The 19,147-nt window shown below is 46.4% G+C and overlaps 1 protein-coding gene across 7 annotated transcripts; it reads left to right on the top strand.

Moving 5' to 3' along the window:
* Positions 1–6,657: 6,657 nt before the first annotated feature.
* M6PR (mannose-6-phosphate receptor, cation dependent) lies at positions 6,658–17,992 on the top strand. 7 transcript variants are annotated; one of them, XM_043563453.1, is made up of 8 exons: positions 8,052–8,309; positions 12,143–12,268; positions 12,849–13,028; positions 13,804–13,970; positions 15,796–15,905; positions 16,188–16,318; positions 16,862–16,988; positions 17,470–17,992. In XM_043563453.1, the coding sequence occupies exons 3-8, from the start codon at positions 12,850–12,852 to the stop codon at positions 17,590–17,592; spliced, it is 837 nt and encodes a 278-aa protein (XP_043419388.1). In that variant the 5' UTR covers positions 8,052–8,309; positions 12,143–12,268; position 12,849; the 3' UTR covers positions 17,593–17,992. The 7 variants fall into 7 exon arrangements, with proteins under 7 accessions (XP_043419387.1, XP_043419388.1, XP_043419391.1 ...); XM_043563454.1 differs by having other exon boundaries at positions 8,088–8,309; positions 11,851–12,268; XM_043563455.1 differs by having other exon boundaries at positions 8,123–8,309; positions 12,091–12,268.
* Positions 17,993–19,147: the final 1,155 nt, after the last annotated feature.

Genomic DNA, 19,147 nt, shown 5'->3' with positions numbered 1-19,147 from the left:
CACTACACGAGGACCTGGGTGAGTACAGAAGGGAGCAACCTGGCCTCACCCTTCTACAGTATGTAGATGACATCCTGATTGCTGCCGACACTGCCAAAGACTGTGAGCGAGGGACCCAGGACCTGCTGGCTACCCTGGGGGCCTTAGGATACCACGCATCCGCGAAGAAGGCTCAGATATGCAGGGAGAGGGTAAGTTACCTGGGATATATCCTGGAGGGTGGACAGCGGCGGTTATCAGAAGCCAGAAAAGAAACTGTCCTAAAGATCCCTACTCTCACCTCCCGAAGAGAAGTGAGGGAATTCCTAGGATCAGCCGGCTACTGCCGCCTCTGGGTTCCAGGTTTTGCTGAGATCGCCAGGCCTCTATATGAAGCTACCAAAGAGGGGAAAACATTTAAATGGGCTGAAAAAGAAGAAACTGCCTTTAATCAGTTAAAAAGGGCCCTCCTAAGTGCCCCAGCCCTGGGCCTACCGGACATTACGAAGCCCTTCCACCTCTTTGTAGACGAGCATAAGGGAATAGCAAAAGGAGTTCTAACTCAAGCCTTAGGCCCCTGGAACCGTCCAGTGGCTTACCTGTCTAAGAAACTAGACCCAGTGGCTGCCGGCTGGCCGCCATGCCTACGTATGACTCATTACCAGAGCCTCCTACTCAACCCTCCACGAGTGCGGTTCCACCCCAGTGCAGCCCTCAATCCTGCAACCCTGCTGCCTGACCCTGACCTAGGTGCTCCATTACATGACTGTGCGGGAATCCTGGAACAAGTACATGGATTCCGAACGGACCTGACCGACCGGCCCCTCCCCGATGCTGAGGCTACTTGGTTCACTGATGGCAGCAGCTTTGTGCGAGACGGACACAGGTATGCGGGTGCAGCGGTGGTCACCGAAACCGATACCGTATGGGCGGAGGCTCTACCCTCCGGAACGTCAGCCCAGCGAGCAGAGCTCATAGCCCTCACCAAGGCGCTGATGCTGGGAGCTGAAAAACGGCTCAACATCTACACAGACAGCCATTATGCATTTGCCACAGCTCATATTCATGGGGCAATTTATCAGGAGAGGGGGTTACTGACGGCAGAAGGACGGACTATAAAAAATAAGCAGGAGATACTTAACCTGCTTACGGCCTTATGGCTTCCTGCCAAGCTAGCCATTATCCACTGCCAAGGGCACCAAAAAGCTGATAACCCAGTAGCTAGAGGTAATCGAAAGGCTGACCAGGCAGCCAAGGCAGTAGCCCTTACTCCAGTCCCCACCATGACCATACAACTACCAGACCCGGGAGACCCAGTTTTACCAGACCAGCCCAAGTACTCCCAGGAGGAATTACAGCGGATCAAGAAACTCCCCATGGCCCAGGAGATAAAGGGATGGTGGTATACACCTAACAAGGAGCTCGTGTTGCCAGACCAGCTCGGAGTCTCAATATTAGAGCACATGCATCGGTCTACTCACATGGGGGCCCGAAAATTAAAAGACTTAATCCGACATGCCAGAATTAAGATTCACCAACAGGACACCAAAATAGAGCAAATTATATCTGCCTGCAAGACCTGCCAACTCACCAACGCGAGGGCCACATCAAATACAAAAGGAACCAGGCTCAGAGGCACCAGACCGGGAGCCCAATGGGAAGTCGACTTCACTGAAGTCAAACCAGGAAAGTATGGTTTTAAATATCTTTTAGTATTTACAGACACCTTCTCTGGCTGGGTGGAGGCATACCCAACCAAGCATGAAACGGCTCAGACGGTGGCTAAGAAGCTACTAGAAGACATCTTACCCAGGTATGGTTTTCCTGCCCTGGTAGGATCAGACAATGGACCAGCTTTTATCTCGCAGGTAACACAGGCAGTAGCCAAGGCGGTGGGGGCAAACTGGAAATTACATTGTGCTTATAGGCCCCAGAGCTCAGGACAGGTAGAAAGAATGAATAGAACCCTAAAAGAGACCCTTACCAAATTAACCATGGAGACTGGCGGGGACTGGGTAACTCTCCTACCGTACGCCCTTTATCGGGTTAGAAACACTCCTTACACTCTGGGTTTTACTCCCTACGAGATCATGTTTGGCAGGCCACCCCCTGTTATTCCCAGCCTTCGAGCTGAACTTATTGCTGAGTTTAAAGATCAAGAACTTTTTCTTTCCTTGAGCGGGCTCCAGAGGGCGCACGAGGACATTTGGCCGCGTCTCCGTGCCATCTACGAGGCTGGCCCGATCCCGACACCTCATCAGTACAGGCCGGGAGACTGGGTCTACGTCAAGAGGCACCACCGAGAGACTCTCGAGCCGCGCTGGAAGGGACCCTACATCGTGGTGTTGACAACCCCCACCGCTCTCAAGGTAGACGGCATCGCGACCTGGGTCCATCACACCCACGCCCAGCCAGCGGACCCCTCCTCGATCCGGAAGGACTTCGTCACGCGATGGGCCATCAGTCGGGACCAACATAACCCGCTCAAGCTCAAGCTACAGCACATTCGACCCACCTAATATTGGTAACTCTGTTAACTCTGCTTGTCATTGCTCATATGCCCCCCAAAACATCACCTGGCAGATCATAGACACCAGCTCAGAGACAATACTTAATCAGACCTCCCAGAGCCACCCCAGGGACACTTGCTTCCCAGAACTTTGCGTAAACCTCCAAACTCTGTTCCCCTTGTCACCATAAATGCAGCCGGCCCCATGATTGGGTCTGTAAGCTACATGACAAGGGGGGAATGAAAGGGCGGGCCTACACCAGCCGACTCCATCTTGTTCTGTGTCCTTCACCTAGACCACGCCTCCTCCCTTTGAGTGACCTCCCGCTCACCCATTCAAGCTTCCTGATCAAAACACGCCACTTCCCCAGCCAATCGGCTGCCCCTAGACCCCTATAAAACCTTTGTGCTTTTGAAACTCGCTCTCTTTCCCTGGTATCTCACCGCTGCGTCGGTGCAGGTAGGGGATTGAGCTCGAGCTAGCTCGAATAAAGGCTCTTTGCTTTTGCATCGGACTCGGCTCCCTGGTGGTCTTTGGGGATCACGAATTCTGGGCATAACACTGTGTTTCCTTATGCGTGAACAAAGGTGAAATATATTGAGTACGATGGGAGCCTGGTTGCTCACTCTTGGAAAGATACATTGATTTCCTAACTGTGTCTGCTAAGGGGCATTAAAGCAGTCACCCACAAGTAGCAAGAAACACATCTTGCTTTCTCAATACCATTCTCCACTAAATGGAACAAGTCTGCCTTGAAGAAACGATTGATTCTAAGGTAATTAAAACACAAGATAAACATGGAATATGTGTGTACCCAAAAGCAAAGAATTGGCTCAAACAATGATGGGACCTGTCAAAATGGCAAAGGAGCCACCGTAAAGAGGCTCCCACTACCAGTTCAAAATCAACCCACACCCTCCAGCAATTTATCTGTTACCTTATCAGTGGGCTGCACATTCTGCGGCAGGAACCACACCCTCTCTTCAGAGGTCTGAATCTCTACCATGTGGTTGGGGAAGGGAGCACTTCCTTTAAGTTTCTAAGGTACTTCCTTAACTCTTCTTCAGCCCAGAAGTAGTAGCTGCATCCTGCAGTTGCTACTTCTGTGTAATTTCTGTAACTTCGAGTCCTTGTTTGCCTCCTCTTAGTAATGGTTTACTAGAAAACCAGTCTACATTAATTGTTTCCTTAAAATCACTGGTGTGGTATCTGTCTTCCAATTGGATCCCAACTGATACAAGAACACATCACTTGTCCCTTAGCCCTACTGAAAAAATTCATTCCTAAATATAATCATCAGGAAACATCAGACATACCCAAAATGAGAGACACTCTACAATTTAAGTAACCTGTACGTTTCAAAATCTCACGGGCAAATAAGGTAAAAATGACAACGAACCTCACTGTGTGACCCCTGCTTGGCTTCTGTGGTTGGGGAATGGGAACTAATTACAAAGCATATTTCCTGGGACAATGGATGAAATGTGAATATGGACCATGGATTAGGTAATAATATTGTATCAAGGGTACAGTTTCTAATTTTGACAATTACACAGTGATAAGGTAAAAGAATGTCTTTATTCTTAGGAAATACACACTGATGTGCGTAATGGTAATAGGGAACTTTCAAATTGTCCAAAATAAACTAGTGTGGGGTGGGAGCAGACTAATAAAGCAAATGGGGCAACTTGTACAGGACTGGCAAATCCGGGTAAAGTGAATACAAGAGTTCTAAAACAAGGGGCACCTGGCTGGCTTAGTTGGTTAAGCTTCCGACTCTTGACTTCGGCTCAGGTCATAATCCCCTGGTTCAAGTTTATGGGTTTGAGCCCCGAATAGGGCTCTGTACTGACAGTGCAGCAGAGCCTGCTTGCGATTCTCTCCCTCTCTGCTCCTCTCTCTCCCAAAAATAAATAAACACTTTAAAAAGAATGCAAATTACCAAAACCAAAAAAATACACTGAGTCCTTGAAATATGTTAAATATTTTAAAAAGAAGTCATCAATAAAAATTCAAAACTGAAATCTAGTTCAAGATGGCAAGTCGAATACATGCATATCAGGACTGAGAAACTACCAAACAAATTTCAAAGATCCCTGAGCAAGTGCACCTGGGTAGCTCAGTCAGTTAAGCGTCCAACTCTTGGTTTCAACTCAGGTCATGATCTCACAGTTCATGGGTTTGAGCCCTGTGTTAGGCTCTGCGCTGACAGCGTGGAACCTGCTTGGGAGCCCTCTCTCTGTGCCCTTTCCCAGCTCTCTCTCAAAATAAATAAATAAACTTAAAAAAAAAAATCCCTGAGTAGATCAGAAATTGTAAGCAGGTAGGATTTATTTGATAGTGAAACCAGAGCAACACGTGTAACGCAAAACTCATAACTGAAGGAAGCTGTTGAGAGATTTTAAAAAGCCATTCCCAACCAAGCTTCCAGCTCAGAGTTAACAAAAAAGCACACCTGGGAGAATTCTCAAAGCAACAAATTGAAGGAAGAATTCAGAATACAGTGGTCTCCCCTAACCCATGGTTTCGCTTTCTATGGCTTCAGTTACTCAAGGTCAACCACATCCTGGAAGCAAATGATCCTCTTTTGACTTATAAGCAAAAGGTCAATAGTAATCTATCATCAAATCACAATATATATGTCATTGACCTCACTTCATCTCATCATGTAGGCACGTTATCTCACACCATCACAAGAGGAAGGGTGAGTACAGTCGGGTAAGATATTTTGACAGGGACCACATTCACATGTTGTTATAACTGCTCTAATTTATTATTAGTTATTGTTGTTAGTCTCGTACTGTTGTTATGCCCAGAATTTGTGATCCCCAAAGACCACCAGGGAGCCGAGTCCGATGCAAAAGCAAAGTGCCTTTATTCCAGCTAGCTCAAGCTCAATCTCCTACCTGCACCGACACAGCGGTGAGATACCGGAGAGAGAGAGAGCGAGTTTCAAAAGCACAAAGGTTTTATAGGGGTCTAGGGGCAGTTGGTGAGGTAAAGGCTGTGGCCTCCGCCGATTGGCTGGGGAAGGGTCGGAGTCCTGTTACCGCAGGTCACTGGGCCTGTTTTGATCGGGAAGTTTGAACGGTTGAGCGGGAGGTTACTCAAGGGGAGGAGGTGTGGTTCTGCGATTTTCCCGGAAAGGGGCATGTCGGGGACATAGTCACTCAAGGTGGAGGACACAGAACAAGATGGAGTCGGCCGGCGTAGGTCCGCTCTTTCACTGTGCCTCGCTTATAAATTAAACTTTTTCATAGGTATGTATGTATAAGAAAAAACACAGCCTTCAGTACTATTTGCAGTTTCTAGGGGTCTTGGAATATATGTCCCGTGGATGAGGGGTACTAGATCTTTCAAGTACCTTTCCTTCTTCTGCTTATACTGAACAGGAGGTATTTTTGCGCATTTGATTTTAGCACAAAACTGCTAAAGAACTGCTTTCTAAACAAAGTGAGCAATTTACCTCGTATGTGGGAGGGGGGTGTGGGTGTGGGTATTACGTGCAGGGGGGTGTCCTTGTTAATGATGCGGCTACAGACAGGCAGAGCAGAAAGGCAAAAAAGAACTGCTAATTTCAGTTTTTGTCCCTGGCACAGATAGTTTCCACAATGGGCACTGAAGCATGAGAAGCAGGGAAGTAACCCAGGTGAGTTGTGAGTGGACGGAAAGAGAAGTCTCTCCCTCCTTCTCACTCCTACAGAAGACAAGTTACCCTACTCAACTGCATTGCTGGACCTTTTGTGACTTCCAACATGCACCCTTCCCTGCCTCCAGTCCAATGTGGCCCTAGGCAATGACCAAGAGGCAAGATTTCTGAATTCACCAACAAATGAACATCAGTTCCAGAATGAAAGCTTATTGTAAAAGGGATTTTTGTCTCCCCCCGCCGTGCACCCTCCAAATCTGCAACAGTATATTGCTCAGTAAATATTTGTTGAATGAACTGATAAAAGCAGTTCAATAGAAATAAATACCTAATTCTAATGGACCTGCTCAAGCGGCAATCCATACACCTAAGTATTACGCAACCATTAAAAAGTTTATTTATAGTTAGTGATATGGAGAAACATTTGAGGATATTAAATCTTTTTTAAAAAGGAAATGGAGAACATGTTCTCTGTATTTTCTGATTACAAATTACTTTTATTGTTAAAAAATTTTTTAATTTTATCTGTTTTGAGAACACACCTGAACCCAACCCACCTTGCCTGAACTGAATGCACCAATTAATAAACAAACAGTATCCTACACAGTCAATGTACTGCTTGAGAGCGTGGACTCTGAAGACTATATGCATATCTAATTAACGCCTAAATTATGGGAACTGAATACTGACACCGTAACTTAAATAGCTGCGGGACCCAGAGCAGGTTACTTAGCCTCTAGAAGCTTTAAAATTCAAGGTTACTTGTGAAGACTAAGCGAATCAGTATCCACTTCAAGCACGGACAACAGTGCCGGCACTGCAGAACTATACACGTATTAGCTTCTATTACTGTTGGATTCAAAACACTGTGCTAACTCTGGCGAGGAGAATGACGAATCAAAATCCAGTCTCTATCCGCAAAGATGGGAGGGGGAGGGACACACACAAAAGCCACGTAGGAGTCACAGCGGCATGAAAACGCGCTAAAACCGGGGATGGGCAACAAGTGTGCATTTAGAAGGAGTTATTTATTCCGAAGAGAGTCGAGCCGGGACACCACCGGAGCAAACAGCATTTGAACCACGTTCTAGGAACGCGCAAGACCTCCCCGAGCGACGAATAAGACAGACACGAGGGAAACCACAGAGGATCTTGGCAAAGGCACAAAGACTAACATTGACCTGCTCTTTCCCCAGGACACCAGAAACGCGGGACAGGCTGGAGAACAGAACTGGTTACAGAATGCTCATCACGCAAAGGGCCACGAGACCGCAAAATGCCAAGAGATCTCTGGCGAACTGAACTGGTTGCAGTGTTCCACGCAAAACGCCACGACACCGGGATGACACGGTTAACAAAAACAGTATCGGTAACAACAGACCCCAAGGTACTAAGCTGTAGAAAGGAAATAAAGAACAAAGGTGTCGTGAAGAATGCCAGGACTACCACGACCCAGTCGCTGTCCACTGTCTTCTAGGCGCCGGGCTTGGAGACAACGCGACTCGGGGCCGGCAGACGGCGAAACAGCGCCTCCCGCAGGCGGCAAGCCAGCTGGGGAAGCGCGGAGAGGAAGAAACCTGCGGTGAGAACTACAGCTCCCACTGAGGCCTGGCCGACAGCCCCCTCCCCATATTTCCGGTTCCGCCGCCCGCTCTTACGTACGGTCCGCTTGGGGACCTACCGGGGAGCGGGCCTGGCGCGTGACCGCGCGTGACCCCGCGTGACCGCGCGTGACTCCGCGAGCCGAGAGTCCGGGAGGCGGGATTCTGGGGTCCCATTGGTAGAAAGGCGACCCGAAAAGGTGGAACCCAACTTGAAAATCTCTATGGGGATTGGAGTTGATAAGACAAGGGCGGAGCTAAATGCCCGGATCCTGGCCAATCAGAGTCTGGGATCCGCCGGGAGACCGGGAAGGGGAAAGGGGCGAAATGGTTCTGTGGTCACATGCCGCGGGGTCTAGTGGGAGGAGCAGTTGCCCAGAGGACGCCTGGTGCTTCCTGTTTCCGGTTCCCGGAGTGGTGCACAGCGAGGCGTCTTGGGGAACGCTGGCCTTTGACACGAGTTGTGGGTCGGGGGCCTGCGGCTGGCCCCTAGCTGGCCCTGTCTCCCAGCCCCAGGCAGGTATTCAGCCGGGGATTCTGCGCCTTGGCTACTCCCTTTGCCCGTGACACGTGAGTATGAGGGGCGTGGAGGAGGAGAGGAGCTGGAGAGCGCTCACACCTCGGCGTCCGTGACAGGGGCTGGGATCCCGAAGTCAGCTTTGGCCAAGGTTCTAGCCCAAAATGCAGCTAAGGAGCCCTAGGGCAGCGTGGAGGCGCAGGCGCAGGCGTGAGGGCAGGGAGTTACGAGTCCCGAAGGGAGCGAGGGAAAAAAGACCTACTCAGACCCGAGAGGGAATTGACGGGTATTGGAAAGCAGAGAAAGGAAGGACCCTAGGTATGGAGTCGTTTGAGGGATTACTGGCTACCTGTAGAAGGAATTTTTGGCCTGCATCGAGAAGGAAGCCTGGCATCATTTGGAGAGGATACGGCCCTAAGCGGTTGGAAAGTCCGGAGACGAAGACGGAACGAGAATTTCTAGAACCCTGGAAGAAGTTTGAAGGGGATGCGTGTGTGCTACGGAGAAGCTCATGGAGGGCTTATCTAGGGTTTCGCTTTGTAGGGAGCTTCCGCTCTTGGGACACAGAGCTACTTCTCTAAGGCTTTGCAGCGTTGGGCCTTTTAGCTAATTAGGTTCGCTCTTCCAACGGTGTAGGCTGCTGGAGACAGGCGATAAGGGCTGCTACCTCGGGAGTGAGCCAGAGAGCAGAAAGTAGAAATTCCACTGAAAAATGGAAAATGCTCGTGGCTAGTCTTGAGGGGTGGGAAAGAGTGGGACAGAGCCCCAGCGATGTGAACTGCTTCCCGATTCATCCCATTAAAGAGAATTTTTTTTTTTTTTTTTTTTTTGCATTACCGAAATAGATCTGTCCCAGAACAGGACAATTGAAGGGGATTTTTCAAAATCTTAAAAGTCCTACTCTTTATTTCCAACGTTTATTTATTTTTGGGACAGAGAGAGACAGAGCATGAACGGGGGAGGGGCAGAGAGAGAGAGGGAGACACAGAATCGGAAACAGGCTCCAGGCTCTGAGCCATCAGCCCAGAGCCTGACGCGGGGCTCGAACTCCCGGACCGCGAGATCGTGACCTGGCTGAAGTCGGACGCTTAACCGACTGCGCCACCCAGGCGCCCCCTACTCTTTATTTCCAAAGTATCTAGACAAACTATGGCGCCTCAAGAATCTAATTGTAGCACATTCAAAGGGAACTACGCAGCCCTTGGATTTTATACTCTTCCTAACAAATTTTTGCCCCTCTGTACTTTCCAGAAAATTGCCAGCAAGTAGCTTTGTGCCATGAATCCTCCAGGTTGTCCCACTAATTTCATACATGTTTAATACTTGTACAGCCTAGGGCAAATCATTTAACCTCTGTAAGCATCAGTTTCCTCATCTGTAAAAATGAGAGAAATCATACCTGCTCTTCTGGGTTGTGAAGATTGCCAAAACATAATCTAGATTAAAAACACTTAGAGCACTTGCCACTGAATCAAAAGAAGCAGTTCAAACACACAGATAAACCTTACACAGAAAAGAAATAATGTCAGTTTGGCATCCTAACTTCTTAAACCAATAAGCAAATGAAAGAGAGTTCAACTCAACTATTGCAGACCTCAGGGTGTTTAACCCTTCATCCTATTCTTTGTTCGAATTTGGGAAAAGAAATCATTAACTGTTAACAAATAAGGAACTGATTCTGAGGCCAAAGGACACCGCCTTCTGTGTGAGCATCCCTCCAGAAAACTGATCCTGGGGGGAAGAAAAAAAAATCTCGAAAGTCCAGAATGTTGAAATTTTAAGTTAGATCCTGAGACCATATAAGGAAAATGGCATGTTCAATCAGTCCCATGAAAAGAGTCTCTTATTAATAGTTTTTTTTTTTTTTTTTAAGAACTCAGCTGGTCATGTAGTGTGCTGAGCAATGAATTTAGGGAAGGCAGGAGTCTGAGGTTTGAGTTCTTTATTCCAACCTCTGAACTGTGTGAGGAGTCACTTCCCCCTGCTTTGTCAGAAAGAAAGCAGAGCTTTGGCTGCCGACTCAGATCCCCAGAAAACTGATGTGAAAGGAGGTAACATGAACATGTGGTCCAGTGTAGACCGTGAGCTCTGGAGTCAGACTTTTCTGGTCCATCCACTAGCTGTGCCTCAGCTTTTTCATCTGTAAAATAAAGACAACAATTGTATTCACTGCGTAGAGTTTTTGTAAGGATTAATTAGTTAATGCATGATAAGTGCCTTTAACAGTAAAAGGCAAGCACTCTATTAAGTTTCCTATTGGTGCTTTAAATGTGTATGGGGCCTCAGACTTTATGGCTGGTGATAATTATTCTATGGAAACATTTTATTAATATTACTACAGTGAATTGATGTTGGAAATAGTACAGAGTCAGAGAGACAAGACGCCTTCCCCAGCATTTGTTGCCCTAGTGGAACGTGGAGAACAGAAGGCCAGATGTAAGTTGGTTTAGGGGAGTGGAGAACATTCAGGGCTCAGAGCTTCCATTTTCCTGTTTTTAAACTTCTTAGTACCCATTAAATCCTGCCTAGCGTATTAACCAAAGTTCAGACTTGTGGCATGGAAGCATGCTGTTATACGTGAGGAAAGTTTGGAAGAATTCAATCTTTGTACCATAACAGTGAGAGTTATGAAATCAACAAGTAGCAGTGGCCTGAACGATCATCAGCTAAGAATGGATACCAGAGTGAAGTCTTCTACAAGGGTAAATCAGAATGTCCTTGGGTGTGGGGATGGATTAGAGAAAAGGCGTCTGGGAAATGGAGCCATGTGTTTCCATTCCTAGAACAGTACAAGGAACAGGTGAATTGGAAAGTGACTTAGTGATTCCCAAGAATGGCCAGCAATTTGGAGGATACAAAGACAACTGTCCTGGACATTTAGAAACTCTTGGGATTTGTGGCATGTAGAGCCTGAGGTGGGTTTTGGAAGACTTCTTCAAACCACTCTCTCTCTCTGACCTCGTGAATTTTCTTCTTCCTATAGTTTGCCCAAATATTTTTTCAGACCTGAGACATCAGAGTAGATAAATGTCAAGGTTTAGGTGCTGTGGCTGTGTTTATCTCCATCATTCTTAGGGCGAATATGAACAAAGACTGGTGGATGCTCCTGACTACTGATAGGAGAAGTTAGGGCCCAAAGTGTTCGAGTCTCTTTCTTTGTTTTACATCTTTCTCAATAACTTTCAACTGGACTTTATCAAGTGTTAAGTGAAAATTTGAGTGTTCTCTTAGGGTGGGTCACAGGTTGAAGCAGGTTTGTTTTTGTTTTTGTTTTTGTTTTTTAATTTTTGTTTATTTTGAGAGAGCAAAAATCCCAAGCGGGCTCCATATTCAATGCAGAGCCCGATGCGGGGGTTCCAGCTCATGACCGCAAGATCATGACCTGAGCCGATAGCAAGAGTTGAGCTCAGCTGAGCCACCCAGATGCCCCTGAAGCAGCTTTTATGAACTGTATTAAAGTATTAAACTTTAAATATGAGATACCGCAATCTAACTTTTCACAAAAGCGTAAAGAAGCAAGGATGTCTCCACCCAAGTTGTCATAATTAAGTAATTCCTTTTTGTTCTTTCCTTTCCAACTCTTCGCACCCCCAGAGTTTGTTGTGAAGGACTCACCTGTGAATGACACAGAAAGCTACATGTCTGTATGAGTTTCCTATTACAGGGGCTCTTGGCACAAAGATATTAAGATGTACTATTTGTTGCATGTGCCAGAGAATCTCGGACAGTCTGAAGAATCCCACTACCATTCCTTGGTGTCAGCTAGGTATTTCCTAGGCCATTGGTTGGTCCTTCTGACAGTTTCTAGGATGGAAAATACGCCTTTCTCCGTAGAGCTCTGAGGAGTTGGTAAATCGCCTCGGAAATTGAGACATTCCTGTTGTAGGGCACACCTATGCCGAAATCATCAGCAACAATCCGTAGACACTGACTCTTCACCAAGGCCAGTGCCGTCCTCTTTGCTGAACACACAGTGTGCCCCTTTCCTGAAGGCACCCAGGCAGGACAGGAGGTGAGCAACAGTGTCAGGCAAGAGAGTCCGCTAGGAAAAGACTTGCAAAATAAGTTTTATTTATTTATTTTAATTTTTTTAACGTTTTTATTTATTTTTGAGACAGAGAGAGACAAAGCATGAACGGGGGAGGGTCAGAGAGAGGGAGACACAGAATCTAAAACAGGCTCCAGGCTCTGAGCTGTCAGCACAGAGCCCGACGCGGGGCTCGAACTCACGGACCGTGAGATTGTGACTTGAGCCGAAGTCGGCCGCTTAACCGACTGAGCCACCCAGGCGCCCCGCAAAATAAGTTTTAAAAAGAAAAAAAACCTAGAGATTAAGAATCCAATTCTGAACATTAAAGGATGGGAAAAAATAATGGGTGAAAGCCAAAAGCTTGAAACAGACACAAGAAAATGAACCCCAACTTCCTGATAAGGAGGAAGACTGACTAGCATAAAATAAGTGACGGACGGGAGATAAAACGGTAAAAACAAAAACACATTCACTTATTGCACGTTGCTGTGTTTTATCTCTCTCTCCCTTCTTTCCTGATCCTACCCCGCTTCCTCAACACACACACACCGTCTCCCAAAAGGATGTTCCCCTTCTGCAGCTGCTGGAGGACTGGACTGCTCCTGCCACTGCTCCTGGCTGTGGCAGTAAGAGAATCCTGGCAGACAGAAGAAAAAACCTGCGACCTGGTGGGAGACAAGGGTAGAGAGTCAGAGACAGAGTTGGCTCTACTGAAGAGGCTGCAACCACTGTATAACAAAAGGTAAAGAGTCTTTTCCTCCACTTACTGACGTTATTCTCATATTACTATGTACGGAGGGAATACGTGTATAAGAACCTCCTCTGGGAGACGGTTCTAACTTGAACTTCAGTAGTATTGGTCTTATTTGGCCTTGGTAGCTTGCCTTTTTTTTGTTTGTTTGTTTGTTTTTAATGATATAGAGCAAATTCTCAGCCCGGTTTTTACTAGCAATGTGCAGTTCTCTTATGCAGAAGGGTAGCTATTTCCGAGACTGGATCCAAGAGACCAACTTGTAGGAATTAAAAAGCATTATTTGATACCTCCATTTAGTGGGACTTTAGAAGAATCAGATGAACATCGAGGCCTACACACATCATCTTAACTGTTAGGAATCTTGAGGTATATAAATCTGGAAATGATCTTCAAGGGACAAGGGATACTTCCTGTGAACACAGATCCTTATTCGCGGGGAAATAGCAACTAACACTTTAGCGTAATCTAGAACAGGTGTTCTAGAATATCTAGGCGTCTTGAGTGTTGTGTCTTAATCAGTCATCATCAACAATTAGGATTGTCTCATGGTTCAGTAAATATGATTCTTACGTGGATATCTCATGATTCATGGATGTCGCGTGATGCGACGAATGTTATTCACTATTACGTTCAGTTGTGACATCAAATAAATAAATGGATCACACTTTCGGGGGACGGGTGTTAAAGGAAGAGAGGCCGCTTGTCCTAAGGCTGATAGCCAGTAACTCTCCTCTTCCTTCTTTCTCCACGCTTCTCCTTGCAGCTTTGAGAGCACTGTGGGCCAGGGCCCAGATACATATATCTACATGTTCAGGGTGTGCCGAGAAGCTGGCAACCGTACCTCTGGGGCAGGCCTGGTGCAGATCAACAAAAGTAACGGCAAGGAGACAGTGGTAGGGAGACTCAACGAGACCCACATCTTCAATGGAAGTAAGAGTCTCCCTGTTGATTGATTGATTGATCCCAAGTCAATCCCTCTGACAGTCCTGTATACGTCAGCCTTTCTCAGTGTCTTTGGAGCATCCTACGGCCTGTGGGCTTCAGCTCACCTGAGACTGTAAACCACAGGATACCTAGTTCCCCAGCTCCTCTGGAGCCATGGCTCAGGACCTCTGTGTGCTTGTTTTAAAGTTAATGAAAAGCTTCAGCAAAAAGAAGAATCTAGCTGGGATTCTGTAGCTTAATGCGTTTTTCGTGCTAGTCACGAAAATACCAACCGTGACCATTTCGCATTGAAATAGTCCAACTCTGCCAGTTAAATTTTAAGAGATTAAGTTAAGCTTTTTTGCAAACCAGTCTACAGAAACTTCCCCACCAACTTGTGGTGTGGTGGTTGTGTTTCTCAAAAGTCCTAAAATCATTATTGCCGAAAGGACTCTTTGAGCACCTGTGGTCTGATTCCCTCCTTTAAGTGGATGACTGTATTTTCCAGTGCAGGCATTTGCTCCTATCAGTAATATAATAAAACGACATCGAGAGTTTAGGGCTCGGGGTTGGAAGACTGGGTTTTCGACCCAGCTTATGTTTACTTGTCCTGTGACTTGGAAGAATCATTTCATCTTACTGTGTTTTTTGTATCGGAAGCGGAATCTTTTACCTTGTTCACCCGGTAAACCAAAGGATACTTTGCAAAAGAAATTTGAATGTGGTAAACATTAAAGAAGAAATGGCAGCATGTCCAGGTGGCTCCGTCAGTTCAGTGTCCGACTCTTGATTTCGGCTCAGGTCATGACCTCACAGTTCATGAATTTGAGTCCGGCACAGGGGTCTGCTCTGACGGTGCCGACCCTGCTTGGGATTCTCTCTGTCTGCCTCTCCGTGCCTTGTGCTCTCTTTCTCTCTCAAAATAAGTAAATAAGCTTTAAAAAATAAAAACGGGGGGACCTGGGTGGCTCAGCAGGTTAATCATCCGACTTCAGCTCAGGTCATGATCTCACGGTCTGTGGGTGTGAGCCCCGCGTCGGACTCTGCGTTGGTAACTCAGAGCCTGGAGCCTGCTTTAGTGTCTGTGTCTCCCTTTCTCTCTGTCCCTCCCCTGCTTGTGGGCGTGCACGCTCTCTCAAAAATGAGTAAACATTGAAAAAACAAAATAAAAAATAAAGAATAAATGGCTCCCGATCTTAAAAATCATCCACTTTGAGGGGTGCCTGGGTGACTCAGTCGGTTAAGTGTCCAACTTCTGCTCAGGTCATGGTCTCGCCATTTAGGAATTGCGACCCCCACATCGGGCTCTGTGCTGACAGCTCAGAGCCTGGAGCCTGCTTCAGAGTCTGTGTCTCCCTCTCTCTATGCCCTTCCCCTGCTCACGCTCTCTCTCAAAAATAAATAAACATTAAAATTTTTTTCAATCATCCACTTTGAATTTATCTGTGGCTAATTTTAAATCGTAGGCATTCCCCTGCCAGCTGCTAATTTTATGGAACCTCTTCTTTCGATGTTAGCAGGTGTTCCGAAAATGTGAATCATTGTCACAGTGTGGGTCATAATTGTTTTTTCACTATCAATTGCCTGCCTTTTATTGTGGAAAATTAAGACTATCATATGAATATCTGGATCTCAGTTGTCTTAAGGGAACACAAAGCTGTTACACAGAAGCCAGTTTTAGCTTGGTATCTGGTATACAGAGCCCATACTGATTAGGATTATTTGAATTAAAACCAGTGTCATTGAACTTCTCAGTTCCTTTCTACCATAGTACCTAGGCCTGCCTCTGCTTTCCCCCACCCCAAAGCTCCATTTTCCTTGTCTCTTTCAGGTAATTGGATCATGCTGACCTATAAAGGGGGTGATGAATATGACAGGCACTGCGGCATGGAGCAGCGTCGTGCAGTGGTGATGATCTCCTGCAATCGACACACCCTAGCGGTGAGGCGTCCTGGGGCACACGGGCCTAGAGAGCACATGCAAGGACTGACCTGAGGTGGGAGAGTCTCCAGAGGGGACGAGATAACACTGGGATGGATCAGAAGTCTGGTGTCGCCCTGCATCACAGACACCTTGTCTTCCATCATATGTGGAAAATAAGTTATTGAACCGAGAGAAAGCAACTGGTTTTTTTGGCTTGTGGGTTTTTTTTTCTTTTTTTAATAAGAGCCCAAAGGAAACCGTTCACCACATAACTGTTGCGTTCTGGCCTTTCGTCATCAGGACAATTTTAACCCTGTGTCTGAGGAGCGAGGCAAAGTCCAAGATTGTTTCTACCTCTTCGAGATGGACAGCAGCCTGGCCTGTGCCCCGGAGATCTCCCGCCTCAGTGTGGGTTCTATCTTACTAGTCACGTGAGTGCTTTTTCCTCTATCAGTCCAAGCAGTCCTTTTTTTTCTCCTCTCAACTCAATTCCTTGGTGCTATTTAGAGACAAATTTGTGTTGGTGGGGGGGGTGGGGGGGGGCGGGGAGCTTCTCATGAAAATCCTCTTTAAACTCTGACTAGGCAAGTTTTTTTCAAAACGAGATGTAATGTTTCACACCTAATAAGTATTTGCATTTGGAGGTGCTTTTTATCCCCCTACAGGAGGACCGGACTCTTCTTAAATCTATCCCATTAGACTGTTAGAACTTTGGGAGAAATGGAACTGTAGATCTGTAACTATTCTTGGCTTTAGGTGAGAGTCATACACTAGGGTCTTGTTTTTTCTGAGCCTTTTGCTTTTAGACAGTGTTAATTGGCTTTTTAAAGAAGCTAACCCTCCCCCCCCCACCTTTTTTCCCATTTTTACAGAATACAGCCTAGGAAACAGCTAGTGAATACAAAGATCATCTTTATTATTGAAGTTTTACTCTTCCTTGGTCTTTAAGCAGAGAGGTCTTTATTCCTCAACAGGTTTGCATCACTGGTCGCAGTCTACGTCATCGGGGGGTTCCTATACCAGCGACTGGTGGTGGGAGCCAAGGGAATGGAGCAGTTTCCTCACCTCGCCTTCTGGCAAGATCTTGGCAACCTGGTAGCAGTAAGTAACAGGACTGCTGGCTGAGTCTGTAGCCTGCATACAAGATTGAGTCACCAACCATCTCGGTTTACCCGGACTGAGGGATCTCTCGAGACCCAGGACTTTGGGTGCTAAAACTACAAAAGCCCCAGCAAACCCAGTACAAGGTACCTGCTGGCCCTAGCACAAAGCAGTAAGTAGCGTAGCATCTTAGTGCCTGGCCTTTGCCAAAGACGTGGCTGGGAGAACAACACCGTTGCTTAGATTTAGGAATCTGAGAAAGCTTTGCAGGGGCCTAGATGGTGAGAGGAGACGTGATTAGAATTTTTCTCCGGTTAGCCCCAAATTCAATTCAGGCTGATGCTTAGAGCATCTAGGTTTTCTCATCATCCCTGAAGAAACCTAGTTCTTGCCACATTCTTAGCCCATGGGTACGTTTTGCCTCACCCTAAAGTTGGTTATTCCAAATTATCATTTCCTTCCTTTGCTTCTCTCTCTACAGGATGGTTGTGACTTTGTGTGCCGTTCTAAACCCCGAAATGTGCCTGCTGCGTATCGTGGTGTGGGGGATGATCAGCTGGGGGAAGAGTCAGAAGAAAGGGATGATCATTTATTACCAATGTGATTGCACTTTAAATGCCCAGCTGCTTCTTCAGTCCCCCAAACCAAAGCATACTCAGCCAGATTTCTTAAGCAGCGTCCACTCCGGTCTCTCATCCCCCCCTTAATATTGCTCTTGCTTTCCAGTTTGCTTTTGATTTGCATTCTCTTCTCACTAGCAGAAATGCCTTTCCTTTTTCCCCGATTCTGTTTTTCCTCTGGAGAGGTACAGTTACAGGACAGAGATAAAATGATAGGGCCTGTGCAAAAGAGGCTGTTACACTATCTCTTGGTGTCAGAAGGTACAAATAGGATAGTTCTAGTGAGCAAATAAGCGTGGCAGGCTTCCTGACCTTTTTAAACACATTTTCACAAGTTTTTGAGACACTGGATTTGTTTAATTAAAAAAAAAAAAAAAAAAAAAAGGCAAGAAGCATTATTTATACAAGGTTTGATTGCTTTCATGCCGTTACTCTGCACCCTACAGTGGTCTCCATGAGAACCTGGATGTGATCTCTTGCCGCTTGGAACTACTCTACAGTGATCCTTTGGTTGCAATCCAAGTATTGCCATTTGGTCTGAGCCCGGAGATGTTGCAGACTTCTCCCACCTCTGGGATTAGGATGGGGAAGGTGATTCATTTCCCACTTAGAGGATTGTAAAATACCATCCCATCAGTTGTTGGCATTGGAGTGACCTTCTAGCTGGAACTGGGCCCTGGATTGTGGGTTCATGGTCATTAGTCCCCATGTGGCTGGAAGTCTAGTCTGTTGAAAAGGGAAAGTGAATCAGACCCCATGTGCTACAGGGGTTCCAGAAAAGGAAGTCTGTTTACCTGTAGTGGGATGTCCTCAGTGGCTTTCTTCTCCCACTTGCAGTAAAAGCTAGTAGAGCTTTTCTTCTAAGATGTTTCCCTCTACTGGTATTTCTAAGTATGTTGCACTTTCTTCGCAGGCATGTCGACCTTCCCCCACCCGACCCTACCCCCCAAAATCTTCTGGAAAGGGAATGAAAGCAGAGGTGGGACATCTAGGGCTCTGCCATCCTGTGCTCTGGGTGTGGAATGCTGCCGCGCTTGTCCCTTCTGGCTCAGGGAAGGACCTTCTTGCCCACAGCAGTTCCGTGGGGGGAGGTTTGGAATCCTCTGATGCTTCCTTTCTTGTTTAGGCCATGGGCCCACAAGCCTGGCCCGATCTTTCTGTGATAGTGAACTTGGGCCAGTGAAGAGTAACATGGCTCCACTGGACACAAGAGGACGGAGTCAACAGGCAGGGGCCTTTTATAGCCTTTAGGGAAGAAAATGAAATTATTTCATCTTTGGACTTTTCAATACTTTTGGAATGATTTTTTTTCTTCTTTCTAAAACAGGGGAAATAATGTTATAAAAACATCTTTTTTGTCATTTGTTCGCATCCCTCCCCCACACCTGGTGTTTTAAAAATGCAAAAAAAAAAAAAAAAGGAAACTACATTCTTTTGTACAAAAACACTTAAAAGATTAAAAAAACAAACAAACGACTTTCCCTAGTCTTTTGTATGAAAGAGGGTAGAGACACTGGAATGGAGTAAGAGACAACTGAG

The sequence above is a fragment of the Prionailurus bengalensis genome, chromosome B4, assembly GCF_016509475.1.
Source record: "Prionailurus bengalensis isolate Pbe53 chromosome B4, Fcat_Pben_1.1_paternal_pri, whole genome shotgun sequence".
In the NCBI taxonomy this organism is placed as follows: Eukaryota; Metazoa; Chordata; class Mammalia; order Carnivora; family Felidae; genus Prionailurus; species Prionailurus bengalensis.
Note: the sequence above shows the minus strand (reverse complement) of the source record. Positions and strands in the feature narration are given on the sequence as shown.